This window comes from Balaenoptera ricei, chromosome 14 (genome assembly GCF_028023285.1).
Source record: "Balaenoptera ricei isolate mBalRic1 chromosome 14, mBalRic1.hap2, whole genome shotgun sequence".
In the NCBI taxonomy this organism is placed as follows: Eukaryota; Metazoa; Chordata; class Mammalia; order Artiodactyla; family Balaenopteridae; genus Balaenoptera; species Balaenoptera ricei.
Genome location: NC_082652.1, coordinates 67419235 through 67438551, shown reverse-complemented (window position 1 = coordinate 67438551; position 19317 = coordinate 67419235). Strand labels below are relative to the sequence as shown.

The 19317-nt window shown below is 35.8% G+C and overlaps 1 protein-coding gene across 6 annotated transcripts in view; it reads left to right on the top strand.

Moving 5' to 3' along the window:
* Window positions 1-19317, top strand: part of HDHD2 (haloacid dehalogenase like hydrolase domain containing 2) — a 49105-nt gene that overhangs the window by 11220 nt on the left and 18568 nt on the right. For all 6 annotated transcript variants that reach the window (XM_059893811.1, XM_059893814.1, XM_059893813.1 and 3 more), the window contains exons 2-4: window positions 6889-6999; window positions 9465-9673; window positions 14412-14496. In XM_059893811.1, the coding sequence (XP_059749794.1) occupies window positions 6899-6999; window positions 9465-9673; window positions 14412-14496 (395 nt within the window). In that variant the 5' untranslated portion in view covers window positions 6889-6898. The remainder of the gene's footprint in view (window positions 1-6888; window positions 7000-9464; window positions 9674-14411; window positions 14497-19317) is intronic.

Sequence of the window (19317 nt, the reverse complement as noted above, 5' to 3'; positions counted from 1 at the left end):
TTCACTATAATAAAATGTGCAAAACTACCTAAGTCTTCATGATCAGGAGAAAAGATAAATTGTGTTTTCACACAATGGAATACCACACAGCAGTGAAAAATGAATGACCTATATCTACATGTGTTAACATGGCTACATCTCACAAACAGTGTGGAGTGGTAAAGCAAGTCATGAAGTGTCCGTAGAAGAACAGTAATACAAAGCTTTCAGCACATCAGAATCAGGAAAGTAGTAGCCTTGGGGAGGGGGAGAAGTGGAATCAGATCAGAGAGGGTACACAGAGGGCTCCAACTCCTTCAATGATGTTTTATTTTTGAAGCCGAATGATGGGTAAAGGGGGTTGTATTATCCTTGATACCCTTTGTATGTCTGAAATATTTTATTCTAAAAAAATTTTTTTGGAATGGAAAAAAGAATAAGTTTAAAAAAACTAAAAATGAAGTCCCATCCTATTCTCTTTAGCTTCCACACTATTCTTACCCACTCCCTTATTATCTTTAAACCACAGATATACCTTATGCTCCACTGTATATATGATATAGCTCATAATAAACATATTTTAAAGGGAAAATATGCAAAAGGAAAGTCAGACATTGTAAGGTAAGGAAAACATCTCCTGACTAAAGTTGCTGTGTAACTTGAAATTTCCTCCTCACTGACCAGTATAAATACTGGTAGCTCTTTGGCCATATATGCTGCTTCAGGATATAACAATGGAGATGGGCTATTAGAACATTTCATTGTATATAACCAAAGAGGAAAAAGATTTTGCCAGTGATTTAGGGCTTCCTTCCATCCACCCATTCTTCAGAGTACATTTTCTCATATTTAAAAATAAATGAATGAATTGTTCCACGAAGAGTTATTTTAAGAAACCTGAAGTAAATAGTAACCTCTTTTTTTAACATTTTCCTTCCTATGGTTTTAATTTAAGACTGAAAAAAAAAAACCCCTAACCATTATAAAAGTTTTATGGATCAAATTTGGATTTTTGATTTTTTTTTTTTAATTTATTTATTTATTCATTTATTTAATTTTTGGCTGCATTGGGTCTTCGCTGCTGCACGTGTGTTTTCTCTAGTTGCTGAGAGCGGGGGCTACTCTTTGTTGCGGTGTGCGGGCTTCTCATTGCAGTGGCTTCTCGTTGCAGAGCACGGGCTCTAGGTGCACAGGCTTCAGCAGTTGTGGCACGTGGGCTCAGTAGTTGTGGCACATGGGCTCTAGAGTGCAGGCTCAGTAGTTGTGGCGCATGGGCTTAGTTGCTCCGCGGCATGTGGGATCTTCCCGGACCAGGGCTCGAACCCGTGTCCCCTGCATTAGCAGTCGGATTCTTAACCACTGTGCCGCCAGGGAAGCCCCTGGATTTTTGATTTTTTTTTTTTTTTTTTTTTTTTTTTTTTCACACACACACACACACTGTATTTTATTTTTACAAGAGATAAATCGACTGACACCAAGCATTGTACATGGATGACCACAACAAAAGCAACAATGATTGCAATTACCAAACATGAAACACACTCATACTATGTCATAGTATTGACATTCAGTCCAGTAATCCTCCACTGTAACAGCTCCTTTACTTTGCAGTGAAAATTGATTTGTATATTCTTTGCCTCTGAGTCCTTGTGGAATTTTTTTTTTTTTTTAAATTCAGACAGAAAGTCACAAAAATTATACTCATCCTCATCAGTTCACTCAGTCCCATGTAATTAATTTTTTTTTTCATCTTGATCTTTTGTTAGCACTTTTATGAGTTCATCAGTTTTTCATTAGAGTTCTGAAAATGCTTATTCATTCAGTTCAGCAGTACAGTCCGTTACCAGAAACCTGTACTTGTCAGAGTCTTTTCCATGTATTTCTTGAAGATGAAACCCTTTTATAGGAACATATTTGCAAAATCATCAGAGTACACCCAGAACTGTCTGTAAATGACAAAAGACTTAAAAATGACCACGGTTAAAGATTTGATGACAGTTCATAATAATGCAGTTGACAAGAAAATTAGTTATTTCTGAGATATACATTTTAAAGTAATAAATAGGATTATTACTTATAACATTATACCAGAACATATAAGATTTTTAGAAATTTCATGTACTGTCTGAAACATTTATATTAACATATTTCCATACATATTTCCATACAAGTACAAATATAAGATTTTTAGAAATTTCATGTAATGTCTGAAACATTTATATTAACATATTTCCATACATATTTCCATACAAATACAAATATGATTTTTAGAAATTTCATGTAATGTCTGAAACATTTATATTAACATATTTCCATACATATTTCCATACAAATACAAATATAAGATTTTTAGAAATTTCATGTAATGTCTGAAACATTTATATTAACATGTTTCCATACAAATAACCCAATGAAAGTTTAGTATTAGTTGTTTTGTTTGTTTTTTTATACTGCAGGTTCTTATTAGGCATCAGTTTTATACACATCAGTGTATACATGTCAATCCCAATCGCCCAATTCAGCACACCACCATCCCCACCCCACCGCAGTTTTCCCCCCTTGGTGTCCATATGTCCATTCTCTACATCTGTGTCTCAACTTCTGCCCTGCAAACTGGCTCATCTGTACCATTTTTCTAGGTTCCGCATACATGCATTAATATACGATATTTGTTTTTCTCTTTCTGACTTACTTCACTCTGTATGACAGTCTCTAGATCCATCCACGTCTCAACAAATGACTCAATTTCGTTCCTTTTTATGGCTGAGTAATATTCCATTGTATATATGTACCACATCTTCTTTATCCATTTGTCTGTTGATGGGCATTTAGGTTGCTTCCATGACCTGGCTATTGTAAATAGTGCTGCAATGAACATTCGGGTGCATGTGTCTTTTTGAATTACGGTTTTCTCTGGGTATATGCCCAGTAGTGGGATTGCTGGGTCATATGGTAATTCTATTTTTAGTTTTTTAAGGAACCTCCATATTGTTCTCCATAGTGGCTGTATCAATTTACATTCCCACCAACAGTGCAAGAGGGTTCCCTTTTCACCACACCCTCTCCAGCATTTGTTGTTTGTAGATTTTCTGATGATGCCCATTCTAACAGGAGTGAGGTGATACCTCATTGTAGTTTTGATTTGCATTTCTCTAATAATTAGTGATGTTGAGCATCTTTTCATGTGCTTCGTGGCCGTCTGTATGTCTTCTTTGGAGAAAAGTCTATTTAGGTCTTCTGCCCATTTTTGGATTGGGGTGTTTGTTTCTTTGATATTGAGCTGAATGAGCTGTTTATATATTTTGGAGATTAATCCTTTGTCCGTTGATTCATTTGCAAATATTTTCTCCCATTCTGAGGGTTGTCTTTTCGTCTTGTTTATGGTTTCCTTTGCTGTGCAAAAGCTTTGAAGTTTCATTAGGTCCCACTTGTTTATTTTTGTTTTTATTTCCATTACTCTAGGAGGTGGATCAAAAAAGATCTTGCTGTGATTTATGTCAAAGAGTGTTCTTCCTATGTTTTCCTCTAAGAGTTTTATAGTGTCCAGTCTTATATTTAGGTCTCTAATCCATTTTGAGTTTATTTTTGTGTATGGTGTTAGGGAGTATTCTAATTTCATTCTTTTACATGTAGCTGTCCAGTTTTCCCAGCACCACTTATTGAAGAGACTGTCTTTTCTCCATTGTATATCTTTGCCTCCTTTGTCATAGATTAGTTGACCATAGGTGCGTGGGTTAATCTCTGGGCTTTCTATCTTGTTCCATTGATCTATGTTTCTGTTTTTGTGCCAGTACCATATTGTCTTGATTACTGTAGCTTTGTAGTATAGTCTGAAGTCAGGGAGTCTGATTCCTCCAGCTCCATTTTTTTGCCTCAAGACTGCTTTGCCTATTCGGGGTCTTTTGTGTCTCCATACAAATTTTAAGATGATTTGTTCTAGCTCCGTAAAAAATGCCATTGGTAATTTGATAGGGATTGCATTGAATCTGTAGATTGCTTTGGGTAGTATACTCATTTTCACAATGTTGATTCTTCCAATCCAAGAACATGGTATATCTCTCCATCTGTTGGTATCATCTTTAATTTCTTTCATCAGTGTCTTATAGTTTTCTGCATACAGGTCTTTTGTCTCCCTAGGTAGGTTTATTCCTAGGTATTTTATTCTTTTTGTTGCAATGGTAAATGGGAGTGTTTCCATAATTTCTCTTTCAGATTTTTCATCATTAGTGTATAGGAATGCAAGAGATTTCTGTGCATTAATTTTGTATCCTGCAACTTTACCATATTCATTAATTAGCTCTAGCAGTTTTCTGGTGGCAGTTTTAGGATTCTCTATGTATAGTATCATGTCATCCGCAAACAGTGACAGTTTTACTTCTTCTTTTCCAATTTGTATTCCTTTTATTTCTTTTTCTTCTCTGATTGCCGTGGCTAGGACTTCCAAAACTATGTTGAATAATAGTGGTGAGAGTGGACATCCTTGTCTCGTTCCTGATCTTAGAGGAAATGCTTTCAGTTTTTCACCATTGAGAATGATGTTTGCTGTGGGTTTGTCATATATGGCCTTTATTATGTTGAGGTAGGTTCCCTCTATGCCCACTTTCTGGAGAGTTTTTATCAGAAATGGGTGTTGAATTTTGTCAAAAGCTTTTTCTGCATCTATTGAGATGATCATATGGTTTTTATTCTTCAATTTGTTAATATGGTGTATCACATTGATTGATTTGCGTATATTGAAGAATCCTTGCATCCCTGGGATAAATCCCACTTGATCGTGGTGTATGATCCTTTTAATGTGTTGTTGGATTCTGTTTGCTAGTATTTTGTTGAGGATTTTTGCATCTATATTCATCAGTGATATTGGTCTGTAATTTTCTTTTTTTGTAGTGTCTTTGTCTGGTTTTGGTATCAGGGTGATGGTGGCCTCATAGAATGAGTTTGGGAGTGTTCCTTCCTCTGCAATTTTTTGGAAGAGTTTGAGAAGGATGGGTGTTAGCTCTTCTCTAAATGTTTGATAGAATTCACCTGTGAAGCCATCTGGTCCTGGACTTTTGTTTGTTGGAAGATTTGTAATCACAGTTTCAATTTCATTACTTGTGATTGGTCTGTTCATATTTTCTATTTCTTCCTGGTTCAGTCTTGGAAGGTTATACCTTTCTAAGAATTTGTCCATTTCTTCCAGGTTGTCCATTTTATTGGCATAAAGTTGCTTGTAGTAGTCTCTTAGGATGCTTTGTATTTCTGCAGTGTCTGTTGTAACTTCTCCTTTTTCATTTCTGATTTTATTGATTTGAGTCCTCTCCCTCTTTTTCTTGATGAGTCTGGCTAATGGTTTATCAATTTTGTTTATCTTCTCAAAGAACCAACTTTTAGTTTTATTGATCTTTGCTATTGTTTTCTTTGTTTCTATTTCATTTATTTCTGCTCTGATCTTTATGATTTCTTTCCTTCTGCTAACTTTGGGTTTTGTTTGTTCTTCTTTCTCTAGTTTCTTTAAGTGTAAGGTTAGATTGTTTACTTGAGCTTTTTCTTGTTTCTTTAGGTAGGCTTGTATAGCTATAAGCTTCCCTCTTAGAACTGCTTTTGCTGCATCCCATAGGTTTTGGGTCGTCGTGTTTTCATTGTCATTTGTCTCTAGGTATTTTTTGATTTCCTCTTTGATTTCTTCAGTGATCTCTTGGTTATTTAGTAACGTATTGTTTAGCCTCCATGTGTTTGTCCTTTTTACGTTTTTTTCCCTGTAATTCATTTCTAATCTCATAGCGTTGTGGTCAGAAAAGATGCTTGATATGATTTCAATTTTCTTAAATTTACTGAGGCTTGATTTGTGACCCAAGATGTGATCTATCTTGGAGAATGTTCCGTGCGCACTTGAGAAGAACGTGTAATCTGCTGTTTTTGGATGGAATGTCCGATATATATCAATTAAATCTATCTGGTCTATTGTGTCATTTAAAGCTTCTGTTTCCTTATTTATTTTCATTTTGGATGATCTGTCCATTGGTGTAAGTGAGGTGTTAAAGTCCCCCACTATTATTGTGTTACTGTCGATTTCCTCTTTTATAGCTGTTAGCAGTTGCCTTATGTATTGAGGTGCTCCTATGTTGGGTGCATATATATTTATAATTGTTATATCTTCTTCTTGGATTGATCCCTGGATCATTATGTAGTGTCCTTCCTTGTCTCTTGTAACATTCTTTAATTTAAAGTCTATTTTATCTGATATGAGTATAGCTACTCCAGCTTTCTTTTGATTTCCATTTGCATGGAATATCTTTTTCCATCCCATCACTTTCAGTCTGTATGTGTCCCTAGGTCTAAAGTGGGTCTCTTGTAGACAGCATATATATGGGTCTTGTTTTTGTATCCATTCAGCCAGTCTATGTCTTTTGGTTGGGGCATTTAATCCATTCACGTTTAAGGTAATTATCGATATGTATGTTCCTATGACCATTTTCTTAATTGTTTTGTGTTTGTTTTTGTAGGTCCTTTTCTTCTCTTGTGTTTCCCACTTAGAGAAGTTCCTTTAGCATTTGTTGTAGAGCTGGTTTGGTGGTGCTGAATTCTCTTAGCTTTTGCTTGTCTGTAAAGCTTTTGATTTCTCCATCAAATCTAAATGAGATCCTTGCCGGGTAGAGTAATCTTGGTTGTAGGTTCTTCCCTTTCATCACTTTAAGTATATCATGCCACTCCCTTCTGGCTTGCAGAGTTTCTGCTGAGAAATCAGCTGTTAACCTTATGGGAGTTCCCTTGTATGTTATTTGTCGTTTAAAAAACTTTTTTTCTGAAAGGGAGGCAGCTTAACACTAAGTATCTTTCTAGATATGAATGATATTTTGAAGACTTACCAGCTTTTAATTGTCCATTGTTTCCTAAAGTGTATTTTTAATTTCATTTGCTCTCTCTTAGGGAATGAAGGATGGCAGCACGCCGTACATTAAAAGCTGTTTTGGTGGATCTCAGTGGCACACTTCACATTGAAGATACAGCTGTGCCAGGCGCACAGGAAGCTCTTCAAAGGCAAGCTATCCTCCACGTTCAGCTGACAAATATGTTTGTAGGTGCCGTTTTACCAAGGCAGATCATTAGCTGAATGGATGGCCTTAAGGTGGCATTTCACCAGTTTACCATATATACAGGAACTGCCTTGGGTTTAGCTAGAAGATGTATGCATTGTAATATCTTCCAAACATTGTTCTCTAAGCCTTTTGTTAGGTTTGGCCTTTTGATTTAGTCTTTTTGTTCTTTATGTGTATCTTTTTCTAAGTCAGTAGTGTAAATTTGGGAATGAAAACTCGAGACTCTGAAATGTGGAATAAGTAGCGTTGGAAAAATCACAAATGAATCCTGGAATCCCAAAAAGAAATACACACATATATAAAGCCATAGTTCCGCGTACTCTTTTTCAGCTAAGCTCTAACACTGAGTGTGCAGCTGCTCAACTAAAATTTAATTAAGGAACTTGAAATTTTAGAATTATTTCCATTAACTAAACTTAATGCTTTTGAAGGTTAGAGATTGTCTTACATTTCTGATGCGTCACCATAAGTCTAGATACAAAATACATAATGAAAGCTTGTTAAAGTGAACTGAATGTGAATGTTTGTTCCTCAAAAAAGTACTCCTCAGTACAACAGAACTAGTAATGTTATTCAGCATCTCATCTTCAAATAATTTTGATTTTCAAAATCAACAATACTTAGCATGTGGTGCTTTATCATTTTCAAACCTTACAATATTCACAAAGTATGCTGTTGATAAGGAAATCTAGTGACTAGTATCACAGTGCCAGGTATTACGGCAAGAGATCAACACTGACTTGGCACTCTCTCAAGGAGCTTACTCTCCATTTGGGGCTTCAATAAGTGTGAAGAGATTTTAGATCTGGTAGGCGTCATTTGGAAGCTGTTGACTTAGCCAGCAGTCATGACATTCATTTTACAGGTGGACAACAACATGTTTAAAGCCTGAAGTAAATCAGTTGGAGACGGGGACTTTCTCTTGACTCCTTGCCATGGTCTCTCTCAGACTTCCTAGGGAAAAGGATGTCTGTCGATCAGTCTCCTCTCCTGTTGGACAAGAGCTTTTACTGCTTCAAAGATGAGCTTTCTGCTCTGGATGGAAAGAAAAATCTTATTTCTGGTGAACAATGAATGACATCTCTAAGGACCTCTGTAAACTATGAGCCTGCCATTCTGGAGGGGCAGGAGCCTACAGATTGTTCTCTCACTGACACTGGCGGGTTTCCATCCCAGAGAGATTGCTATACTGTCACTGCCAGTTTTGGTTTCTATAGAAACAAACAGACTAAGGGAAGTTGAGGGACTAGCAAAAAGAAAAGGTTTTTAAAATGCTCGTTAAAAATGATATGATCATTTCAGTACTTAGACTTGTTCATTTTTAAGATAATAGTTATGTTGAAGTATTCAATTTCTTTTGAGAGATAAACTACCAAATTTAATGTGTTTTTCAGAAAAGCTACTATACAGATATTATAGAGATAATCATGATTATAATGAACTATTTAATCATATAAATATGAATGGTCTTTGAATTCTTAAAGATCTCTTTTCTGTTTTATTTGCTTGCTTATTTTAAATTGTGGATAGTGCTTTATGCCTTGTGTCTATTTGGGGCAGGTATAAGATAAAAAGCAACAGGGTATTAATATAAAAATTTTAATTGTAGATAAATTATTTTTAGGTTAAAGGACTGTAGGACCAAGAAAATAATTTTTGTTTTGAAAGAAAGCTGGACTATCATGAATTCTTTCTCTGATACCTGATTGCCAGTTTAGGTTCCAAAAGCAGATTATGGAATCAAAAGTAGTTCAAAGGGAAAACACATTCCAGTCTGTAAAAATGGAATGTTTCTTTCTCCAAGTAGTTTCTGTTTGTAAACTTAGTAGCACATTAGGGCTTAGCCAGTGTCTAATTGGCTAAGAAGAAGGAAGAACTCTTGAGGTGTCCTCTGTTCTCTTAGTATAGAGGGTCAGACCCTGTCTAGGACGTAGGCTGGAGTTCTTGTCACAGCCCCACTGCTGCCCCGCTGTGTACAGCTGAGCCCAGTCATTAATCCTCTAGGCCTGAGTTGTCTCGTCTTCAGAAGGTTACACTAGTAGATAATCTCTAAGATAACTTTCACCTCTCATATTCTGTGAGTATGGTGGTTACTAAGTGTTGGGGTTTTTTGTTTTGTTTTTGTTTTTGTTTTTTACTTCTTTACTAAAACCCTGTAGTTAAATTCAGTTAAAGTATAGAAGGCCCTTGAAAAGGTAGACTTTACAGCCTTTGGAGATGAAGCAGTCCACAGGGTGTGGATAATCTGTAAGCAATTTTGAATAGATTATAAAACCTACTGGCCACAAAAACACTTACTCAGTGACTTACCCTTAATTTTCTGACCTTTGGCAAGTGCTACCAAATTAGGTTTTATGGAGCTGGAATGTAAAATTGCCTATTGACACCTGAATTTTACTTTTCCAGGTTACGTGCTACTTCTGTAATGGTTAGGTTTGTGACCAATACAACCAAAGAGAGCAAGAAAGACCTCTTGGGAAGATTGAAAAAATTGGAGTTTGATATCTCTGAAGATGAAATATTCACTTCTCTGACTGCAGCCAGAAACCTGGTAGAGCAGAAACAAGTCCGACCCATGCTGCTGGTTGATGATCGGGCCCTACCTGATTTTAAAGGTAGGAGAAATTCAGAAAGATTTAAAAATTGGTTCTTCATATCTGCTTATAAATCATTCTTAAAACTGGATGTTTAGAAGTGTTTAGTCAGATTTCCTCTGTCAACAGTAGTTTGAATCTAAATTGGTGTTTCTCAAACCTGTTTTGACTGCACTCCAAAATAAGTGAAACACATTACATAGAAATCCAGGACGTATGTATGTGTATTTGTATATGTTAAACAATACTCTTACTTGTGAGATGTACTCTGTTTTCCATTTGGTTTACCTAACTGTGTGATTTTGGTGCTGCTTAGAGTCCTCCAGATTAGTTTCACCATCTACTAATGGATCATGGCCCACAGTTTGAAAAAACACAGTTTAAGATTTCTTTAAGTATTATAATCGTCATTCCTGGAGCCACTGTATTAGTTTGACTATATGAGATAAACCAAGGTCAACTTGTTTAAAAATAGATGTCATTCTGTATGGTGTGAAGTTTTTGCAATGACCATGAAATATTTTCAATCAAGAGAAAATAAAAGTTTTCTCTTTGGAAAAATTAACAAACTGGAAAAATATCCTTGTGTTATGAAGCTTTGCCACACTGCTTTTTGTAGATGATACTCAGAGTGAAATACACAATATAGAAAAAATGGGTATAAATACATCATTATAAAACCATGTGATAGCTTTACAAATAATGATTAGAGAACTTCAGCATGGATATATGGTTAGGCAGAACCTCAAAACTTATACTATCAGGAAATATAACTGTATATCAATCAGAATTTGCAAAAAACAGAAACCAACTTTGGGTGAATTAAACAGAAAGTAAATTTATTAAAAGATCTGACTGCTGACAGGATATAAAATGGCACAACTCCTGCAGAGAGGAATTTGGCAGTAGCTCTCAAAATTGCGTGTGAAGCAGTACTGCCTCTTGTAGGAATCTATCTCCAAGAAGCAGTGACAAAAATGTGCAAGGACATATGAATAAGGTAGGTTGTTCATTATGACCTTATTTGTAATAACAAAAGATTGGAAACAACCCAAATGTTCATTGGAAGAGACTGATTAAAACTATGAAATGTCCACAAAATGGAATGCTTTGTAGCTGAAAGATAAGTAATGGCGAATTCTATATCCTGATAAGAGTGATCTTCATAGGATATATTAAGTGAAAAAATTATGGTATAGAAAGCCTTACACGCTTTTTTCTGTGTAAGAAAATGAGAGGAAAATGGATATAAATGTATTTGTCTTATATTTGTGAAAGGAAGCTGAAGGAAGATAAATGAAAAACTAGTAAAAATGGTTATCTAAAGGGGGAGGGTGGGAAGAGGAGAGGTGATTTCTCTAAAAGTACGTTATTATCTAGTTTTGACTTTGGAACCATGTAAATATTTTACATATTTAAAAGACAATTAAAAAGTTAAAAACAAACCAATCCCTGAAAACCAAAAACAGATTGAAACAAATGAACTCTATATAATAAAGTTGGTGACATAACCACTCAGAGAAAAGAATTACTTCAGATGACTTTAAAATTCAGTGTTTTGAATTTCATGTTCATTCATGGGGGGATCAATTTTAAGGATAAAAGAACTGCAAAGAAATCTAAAACTGCATTCAGTAGTATTAGTGTTACTAGTAGTGTTGATATTATTTTGTAATTATAGATGTATTATAGGATAAAGTAGTAGTTACGCTAGTATTGTTAGTACTTCAGATTTTAAGTGTAAGTGAAAAGAGATAGAAATATAAAAATCAAATGAGGTATGTATTAATTTTGAATTAAAAATATTATCAACTCCCTTGTTCTCTCAAAAAGTACATATTATCTAGATCTTCTACTAAAAAGGCATAGAAGCAGTGAAGCCCAGTGGTCAGACTGGTGTCTACTATGGTTTCCCACTTTAGTTCCTTGGAGAAATGGGTGATTCCAGATCTGGGCAGGCGTTGTATAAGATGAGTCTGGGATAACTAATTGTTAGCAAGGAAACTATTGAAAACTAATAAGGTCATGCCTAAAGGACACTGAAGCCAATTTGAAGGGATAGTTTGAGCGTCAAAAAGAATACTGATTGCAATAGATTGTAACGCATCATACATATAAAAAGTTCAAAATGATATTCAACCCCACAAAACTCATTGGTCACTATGGGAAGTTGTTAGGGCAGTAACTCATTCTGAAAATGGATAAATGAAACAAGCATTTATCCTGCCTTTCCTATTTTAACTATATTTTATAGTAACTAAACATTTGATGAGGGTAAGTTCTTTATAGAAGAATTATAGCTAGTAAATGCAAAAGGAATGGCAGAATTAGAAAATCACCATTTGGCAAACCCTAGTGAAATAGGCAACAATATCAATAGATTTTAAACACATTAGGTAAAGAGTTGATGGGGAACTTCAAAATGGAGGAATCAGGCTGACACCACTTGAACCTATTGATCAGTCTTAACATCACTGGAAGTAGAACAAGCAGAACTCTTGTGCTTCGTGATGTGATATAATTGGAAATTCATAGCATTGCCTATAAGTACTCTTGCCTAGTAATTGAATGTGAACTTATGAAGCCTCTAGATTCAATTACTGGTTTATAGGAAATAATAAGAGTAAAGGAATAAATTAAATAATGTCACAAGCAATCAGCCAAATCCAGAATGTAGGACCTTTTCCGAGATTAATGATCTAGTTGCTCCAGTAAGTGGAGAGGAATGTTGCTGTAGAATGAGATGTAAAAGATAACAATCAAATACAATATATGGACCTTGTTGGGTGCCAATTACATATCAGATGTAAAAAGACATTTTGAGACATTTGGGGAGATTCAAATGTGGACTAGGTATTGAGTGATATTAAAGAATTATTATGAACTTTGTTGGTGTAATAATGTTAAGGTGGGTTTTTTTTTTTAGGTCTTTATCAGCTAATGATACGTACTGAAATATGAAAGGGTGAGATGATACTGGAATATACTTAAAAGACTTTAAAAAATGTAGAGAATGGTAAATAAGATTGGCAAAACGTTGATGACTGCTAAAGCTGGGTGATGGGTACATCAGGGCTCATTATGAGCTAGTCTTTCTGTTTTTTAATATTTTTTAAATGTCCATGACAAAAAGAAAAAAGACTGTAGCCCACAGAACTAACTGCCCAGGGGAGCTGGAGATTAGCCTCAGGGGCTGTGCGCTGAGGAACAGCATGCGACGTCTCATGCAGAACTGATCCGGCGCCCTCAGTGTCCCTGCTGAACACTGACCTCTGCAGCTTGCCTGTTCACCCCAGTAGCACTGGAGATTGGAAGTTCCAGCTAGCACTGCTGCCTCAGAATTTCCAGTGAGGTTCTCCCTGCTGCTTTATGTTCCTAGCTCCCAGTTTAAAGCCCTGGGGGGGGGGGTGCTTTTGATTGGCAGAACCTCCGTCTCAGGCCAGTACCCGTAGCTGCAGAGAGCCTGGAAAATAAGTATCTGGTGTTTTCACCCTCTCAGGAGAGGGTGAGCTCTGCTCCTCACTAAGCCTTATGAGCTAGTGGGTTCCCTAATTATGAAAATGGTATTCAGAAACTGGGCTACCAAAAACAATGACAAATACATTCTATAATCAGTGTATTTATATTTCTGAGTTAGCTGAAGTACTGCAAAACAATTTTTTATTCAGATTTTTTACTTTATTTGAAGAAAGTTTCTAGTTGTGCAGTAGTGAGCTGGAGTTGACATATATAAGCACAGTCTCTGGTCTGGAAGAAATCTTTGTTATTTGATGTAAGACTAATCTTGCAACATCTTTGTATACATGAAAATACCCAAAGTAGATAGGTTTTTGAAGGGAATGGAAATATCTTGGCTAATATTGAATATCTTAGCCAGTGGTAGATGGAGATAATAAAAAGAACACATAAAACTCCAACTCTTAACTGTAGCCATTGATTTTATTTTCTTCCTTTAACAAACTTTAACCAATTACTCAATACTCATGGCTGCTGGTAAGGAGGAAATTGGAAATCTTGCGTATCTGCTCTGTTTCTTCCCCTCACATTTTGGTAGAATCGATAATGAGAATGCTTAAAGGCAGGCAATAAGAGAGGCAAATAGGAATCGGCATATGGATAATGCACAGACACTTCAATCAGAGTTTTAATATCTGTGATGGTGAAAGTACTTGTTTGGTTCTTGTATATAAAGTCTTGTCATCAGGTACCAAGGCCTTAAAACATGCTTTAATTATAGAATAATATTTGTGAAACTAGAAGTGGATTAGGTATTATTATGTAGGAAACTATAGACCCTACAGTGCATTCCGTATTTATCATGATGGCGTTAGCCTCAGCTGTGTCACCTAGAGAGTCTAATTTCCCTTGCCTGTTAGGTTTTCAGTCCCTCATCAGTTGCTATTGATCTGATAGCTCATAGAGAACTGTGGCTCTTCTTGTTGATTTTAATCAGTAAAGCTTTTTGAAGTTAGGAATTGTTGCTTGTTTGGGAACATCAGGTTATAAGTTTCAGTTCAGATCTTCTAGTTACTCAGTAGCTGTTAGACCATGCAAAAGGAATATACAGAAATACTAGGAGACCTTTTTTTTTTTTAAGTTATAGCTGATACTTCCAAAGTACACTGGGCAGGATAATCTCTTAAACTTCAGATTATTGCTATGGCAAAAATTTGTACTTGATTGACTAAAACTACTTTATAATAAAATGTGACATTACTGTTAATTGCATTTTTCAATAATTTTTTCTTTCCATTCCCAGGAATACAAACAAGTGACCCTAATGCTGTGGTCATAGGATTGGCACCAGACCATTTTCATTATCAAATTCTGAATCAAGCATTCCGGTAAGTCTTTAGCTGTTTATTTTTCATGTGATCATATACTCCCTTCTCTTCTTAAGTCTTTGTCATGTAAGGTTATACATAATTTACTTTCTGGCCACCTAGATTGTAGGTGGACAGATATCTTAAAGATCACTTCAAGATCAACATTAAATATTTATTACTGTCTTCCTTAGTTTTTAAAAAATAATCAATATGTTAAAACGTGATGATCTCTGGGGTTTTTCTCGTTCGTAGGATCAATATTCTAGGGCAGAAATTCATAATCAAATTGTAAATCTAAAGCTAGGAGTTTTATCTTTTATTATCACTCCTGTGATTCTTCACTGACTATGATCTCTGAAGGAAAATAAGATCCAGGCTAATTCACCCAAAACAGTAAATGTGATTCCTCCTCCAGCGAGAATCCAGGTTATCGAAAAAAATTGGCAAGTTTGACCACACTTTCAAAGAAATTATTCGACAAGTGATAACGGTAGTCTGATCTGTGATTGTGGCAGTAGGGATGAAGAAAACGAGATTCTTATATTGTCAGCATGACTTGATGGACAGTTGGGTCAAGGGGGTGAAGAAGAACAGTGAGTCGACATCTAGATATCTAACCTAAGTGCCTGTGATAGAGAACACTCCCTGTGTGGGTTCAGGAGGTGATGAGTTTAGGGTGGGACTCTTCGAACTGTGGGCTATATACATGGAGGGGTTCCAGTGGCTGTTGGTAGAAATTGGGGAACCACGACTAACATGTAAAATGTTATAGATCTTCGCTTGTGTGTGCATTTTACCTGTATGAACTTTTTACTGCTACTTCCAAAAGGCAGACTGCATACTGGTTCTCATACTTCCTAAACTAAATTGGATCAGAATTTATTCGCAAGTCTACTCTAGAGTGAGATTGTGATTTTTTTTCCCCTTGGATTTTTCATTTTTTATAGATTTTTCATTTTTCATCTTACCTTTTGCTTCTTGTTGAACATTAAACAGTGTAATTTGCCTTTAAATTTATGACAAGTTAAGTAGTCCTACATATTGCATAGATGTACATTGAACTAACTTTAAAAAAAATTTCTTTAATAGCTTGGTAAATTTTGGGAATTTAACATCATTTTCTTACCAATACGAAGATATTCAAGAATCATTCTAACTTATACTTGATGTAGATTTCACTTCTTGATGTATATGTTCTAGAATCAAAATGTTAAAACTCACTACAAGGATTATTTGATCTTGAAGATGGCTACCCTGTGTACAATCTATGGCCAGAAAGAGCCCTTTGGGAACAGTCACCTTTTTTCCATTTGCACATTAATTTTAGATCCTCGGTTATGAAAACTATGGCTACTGAATGTACTTTTATTTGTGACTCTCTTAGTTACTGTGATAGTCAAGCCTTTGTTTAAATAAAAACAAATTCACTTTTTATAATTGCTCAGTAGACATTATTTCCCGAAGATCCACTATTGTGCCAGATTGCTTGAGTATTAAAATTTCTTTGCTTCACCTACTTCAGTTTTCTACTCTAGCTTCTTGGGGGACAGGGGGACAAAGGGATTATCTCACCTGCTCCTTAAGGTTTATAGCTATAACCAAAACCAGTTTTCATTTGGAATAGAGAACCTGCTATTATTTCTTACTTCCAAATTTACCCCCTGCTACATTTTATTCATTTCTGAACCACAGAATTCAAGGAGAAGGTATTGGTTGATTTTAGCTGGTAATTTAGGAAGGACCTATGTAATAGGAAGTTGGGAGGTCTCTGTCTTAGATAAATACTAGACTCAGGGTAATAAAAATGTATGTTGATATAATACTGACTTTGTAATTGCTTGGAAGCTGTCTAATTAGTACACTTCCCTGACCATATTGATTTTTTTAAACACATTTTAGAGTATTACAGTGCACTTATAAGTCAACTCTAATTTCACAAATGCACTTAACAGCTGGGTGGAAAGTTAACAAAAGGATTTTAGGTGTTGCCCTTCTTTGCATATTGATGTCTCCACAGAGACTATGCCTTCCAACCAATGACTACAGCTGTTTGGATTGTGGCATCTCAAATGCACCGCCAATTAGTTAAATTACTATTCAGGTTCTTAATGAGAATAAACATTGTATTTTAAACCCCGTTGCATAGCTGCCTTGAATACCAGCTTTAGGGGCATATTGCCCTCAGCCAGATACATCAACCTTCCACATTACACTCTTATTTACTGTATTTTGAGTGGGTAGGCCCCCCTGAAATGCGTAGTATGCTCTGTCTACAAAAATGTCTTAAATGTCTGAATAAAATTGAAAACACTGAATTTTAAAGAATTGATTTTGGGGAAGGATATGAACCACTTACAGGGGATAGACGTGATTTGGGCTTGGATTCTATGAAACATTCAAATCCTGAGAGCCATGGATGGCTTTTTTCCTTTTACCTAATACTAAAAGGTACAAAGTGTAATATAATGAATACCCATATGCCTGTCAATCGGTTTAAGAAATACAGGTTATCAACATGTTTGATATCCCCTGTGTATCCCTCCTCAGTTTTGTCAGCCAAGACCCAAAAGTAATCAGGATTGTGAATTTCTGTTTATCATTGTCTTGCATTTCTTTATACTTGTAACACATACGTAGGTATTTCTAGACAATATGTAGTATTTTCTTGCATGTTTTATACTTTATGTACGCATCAGTTTGCTTTCTTCCCTAGAAATAATGTATGATTCATCGATATGAATACCTATAACTCCAGTTCATTCATTTTCACAGTTGTAGTAATAGCTTGTAGCAAGGTCTTTTTTCATCTTCTGACCTGTTAGGAAAAAAAAAGCTTGAGCATTTTAGTAAGAGACCAATTTTAATTAAATTCTATTAGGAGAAAGCCTACCTGGGCAAGCAGATCACTTAATCTAAATGAACTTGGTATTAACAAGACTAAAAAATATCTAACCTCAAAATTAATACGTCCTCCCGGAATAAAGACACAGATGTAGAGAATGGACTTGTGGACACAGGGAGGGGGAAGCATAAGCTGGGACTAAGTGAGACAGTAGCATTGACATATATACACTACCAAATATTAAATAGATAGCTAGTGGGAAGCAGCTGCATAGCACAGGGAGATCAGCTCGGTGCTTTGTGACCACCTAGAGGGGTGGGATAGGGAGGGTGGGAGGGAGGCGCAAGAGGGAGGAGATATGGGGATATATGTATACATATAGCTGATTCACTTTGTTATACAGCAAAAACTAACACAGCGTTGTAAAGCAGTTATACTCCGATAAAGATGTTAAAAAAAAATTAATATGTCCTCATTGTGGAAATTTTCAAATGCTCAAAAAAGAAACATGAATAAACAAAATTACCAGTGATTCTCCACCTAAGAAAACTACAGTTAACATTTTAGCATATAGCTAGTTTGTTTCCATGCACATATATATTTAGACAAAAATGAGAGTGTATACATACTATGCGGTAATTGCCTTTTAAAAACCCGACAATATATTGTGCGTGTTTTTCTATATTCTTAAATATTCTTCTAAAACATATTTGATTCCCAGAGCATATTCCACTTTAAAAAGTGCAATAAATTGCATAGCCATGTATTTCTGATTGTTAGTTATTTTCAGGTTTCATGAGTTAGTTTTTTAAAAAAACTTCTGAACATGTTTGTTAAGCAATATTTATATTTCCATAACATATTTTCTCAGAAGTACAGTTGCTGGATCAAAGGAATTTTGGGAAAAAGCTGCATGGAAATTGCTTAACTTAAGAATAGTTCACAGAGGGCCTCCCTGGTGGCGCAGTGGTTGAGAGTCTGCCTGCCAATGCAGGGGACACGGGTTCGAGCCCTGGTCTGGGGAGGTGTCCCACATGCCGCGGAGCGACTGGGCCCGTGAGCCACAACTGCTGAGCCTGCGCGTCTGGAGCCTGTGCTCCGCAACAAGAGAGGCCGCGATAGGGAGAGGACCGTGCACCGCGATGAAGAGCGGCCCGCACTTGCCGCAACTAGAGAAAGCCCTCGCACAGAAACGAAGACCCAACACAGCCATAAATAAATAAATAAATAAAATTAAAAAAAAATAGTGATGTGTTATATACCCAAAATTAAAAAAAAAAAAATTGTTCACAGAAAAAAAAATTTTTCTACATTAAGAGCAGCTGCCCTCTAGCTTCTCGAGGAGCTTATTAAAATGTTGTTACAATTGAAGATAAGTGACATCATATAACTTTCACATTTAAATGCGGAGATGAAGGCTGCTTAAGAATAATGTTTTGAAGCTTTGTTAATGCCTTCTTTCCTATAATTGTTACAAGGTACAAGAATCCTCCAAAAGTCTTAGAGGTGTGCAGAAATTAGTTTCTCGTGTGTTTGGGGAAGAGATTCTTATCCCCGTAAATGGTTTCTGTTGAATGTTGGATTGCTTTCTTTTCCCCTTCTCATTAAGAAAAGAATAAAAAGTTTAATTACTAATATATTCAGTTCCTTACAAAGGGAAGCAGGGAAGGGGAGGGGAAAAATCAACAATAATGGCCTCAGTTACTGCATTTGTACAGCAGCTCCTGAATCTTTTCTAAGAGCCCTGGGCGTAAGGAATTCTAGAACAGTGTGGCAGTAGGCTTAAATTAGAAATATTTCTGTGAGCTGTTTCCATTTTGAAAGGGCTGACTGCTATGCAGTCTTTTTAATTAAGGTCCAGACTATAAAAATAAAACACTCTGGAGATGAGAAATTGTTGAAGACTTAAGAACTTGAGTTATTTAAAGCGTTCCATTAGTATATGCAGAACAACTTTATATGCCAATTTGAAGAACACAGAATACAGAATTGAGTTT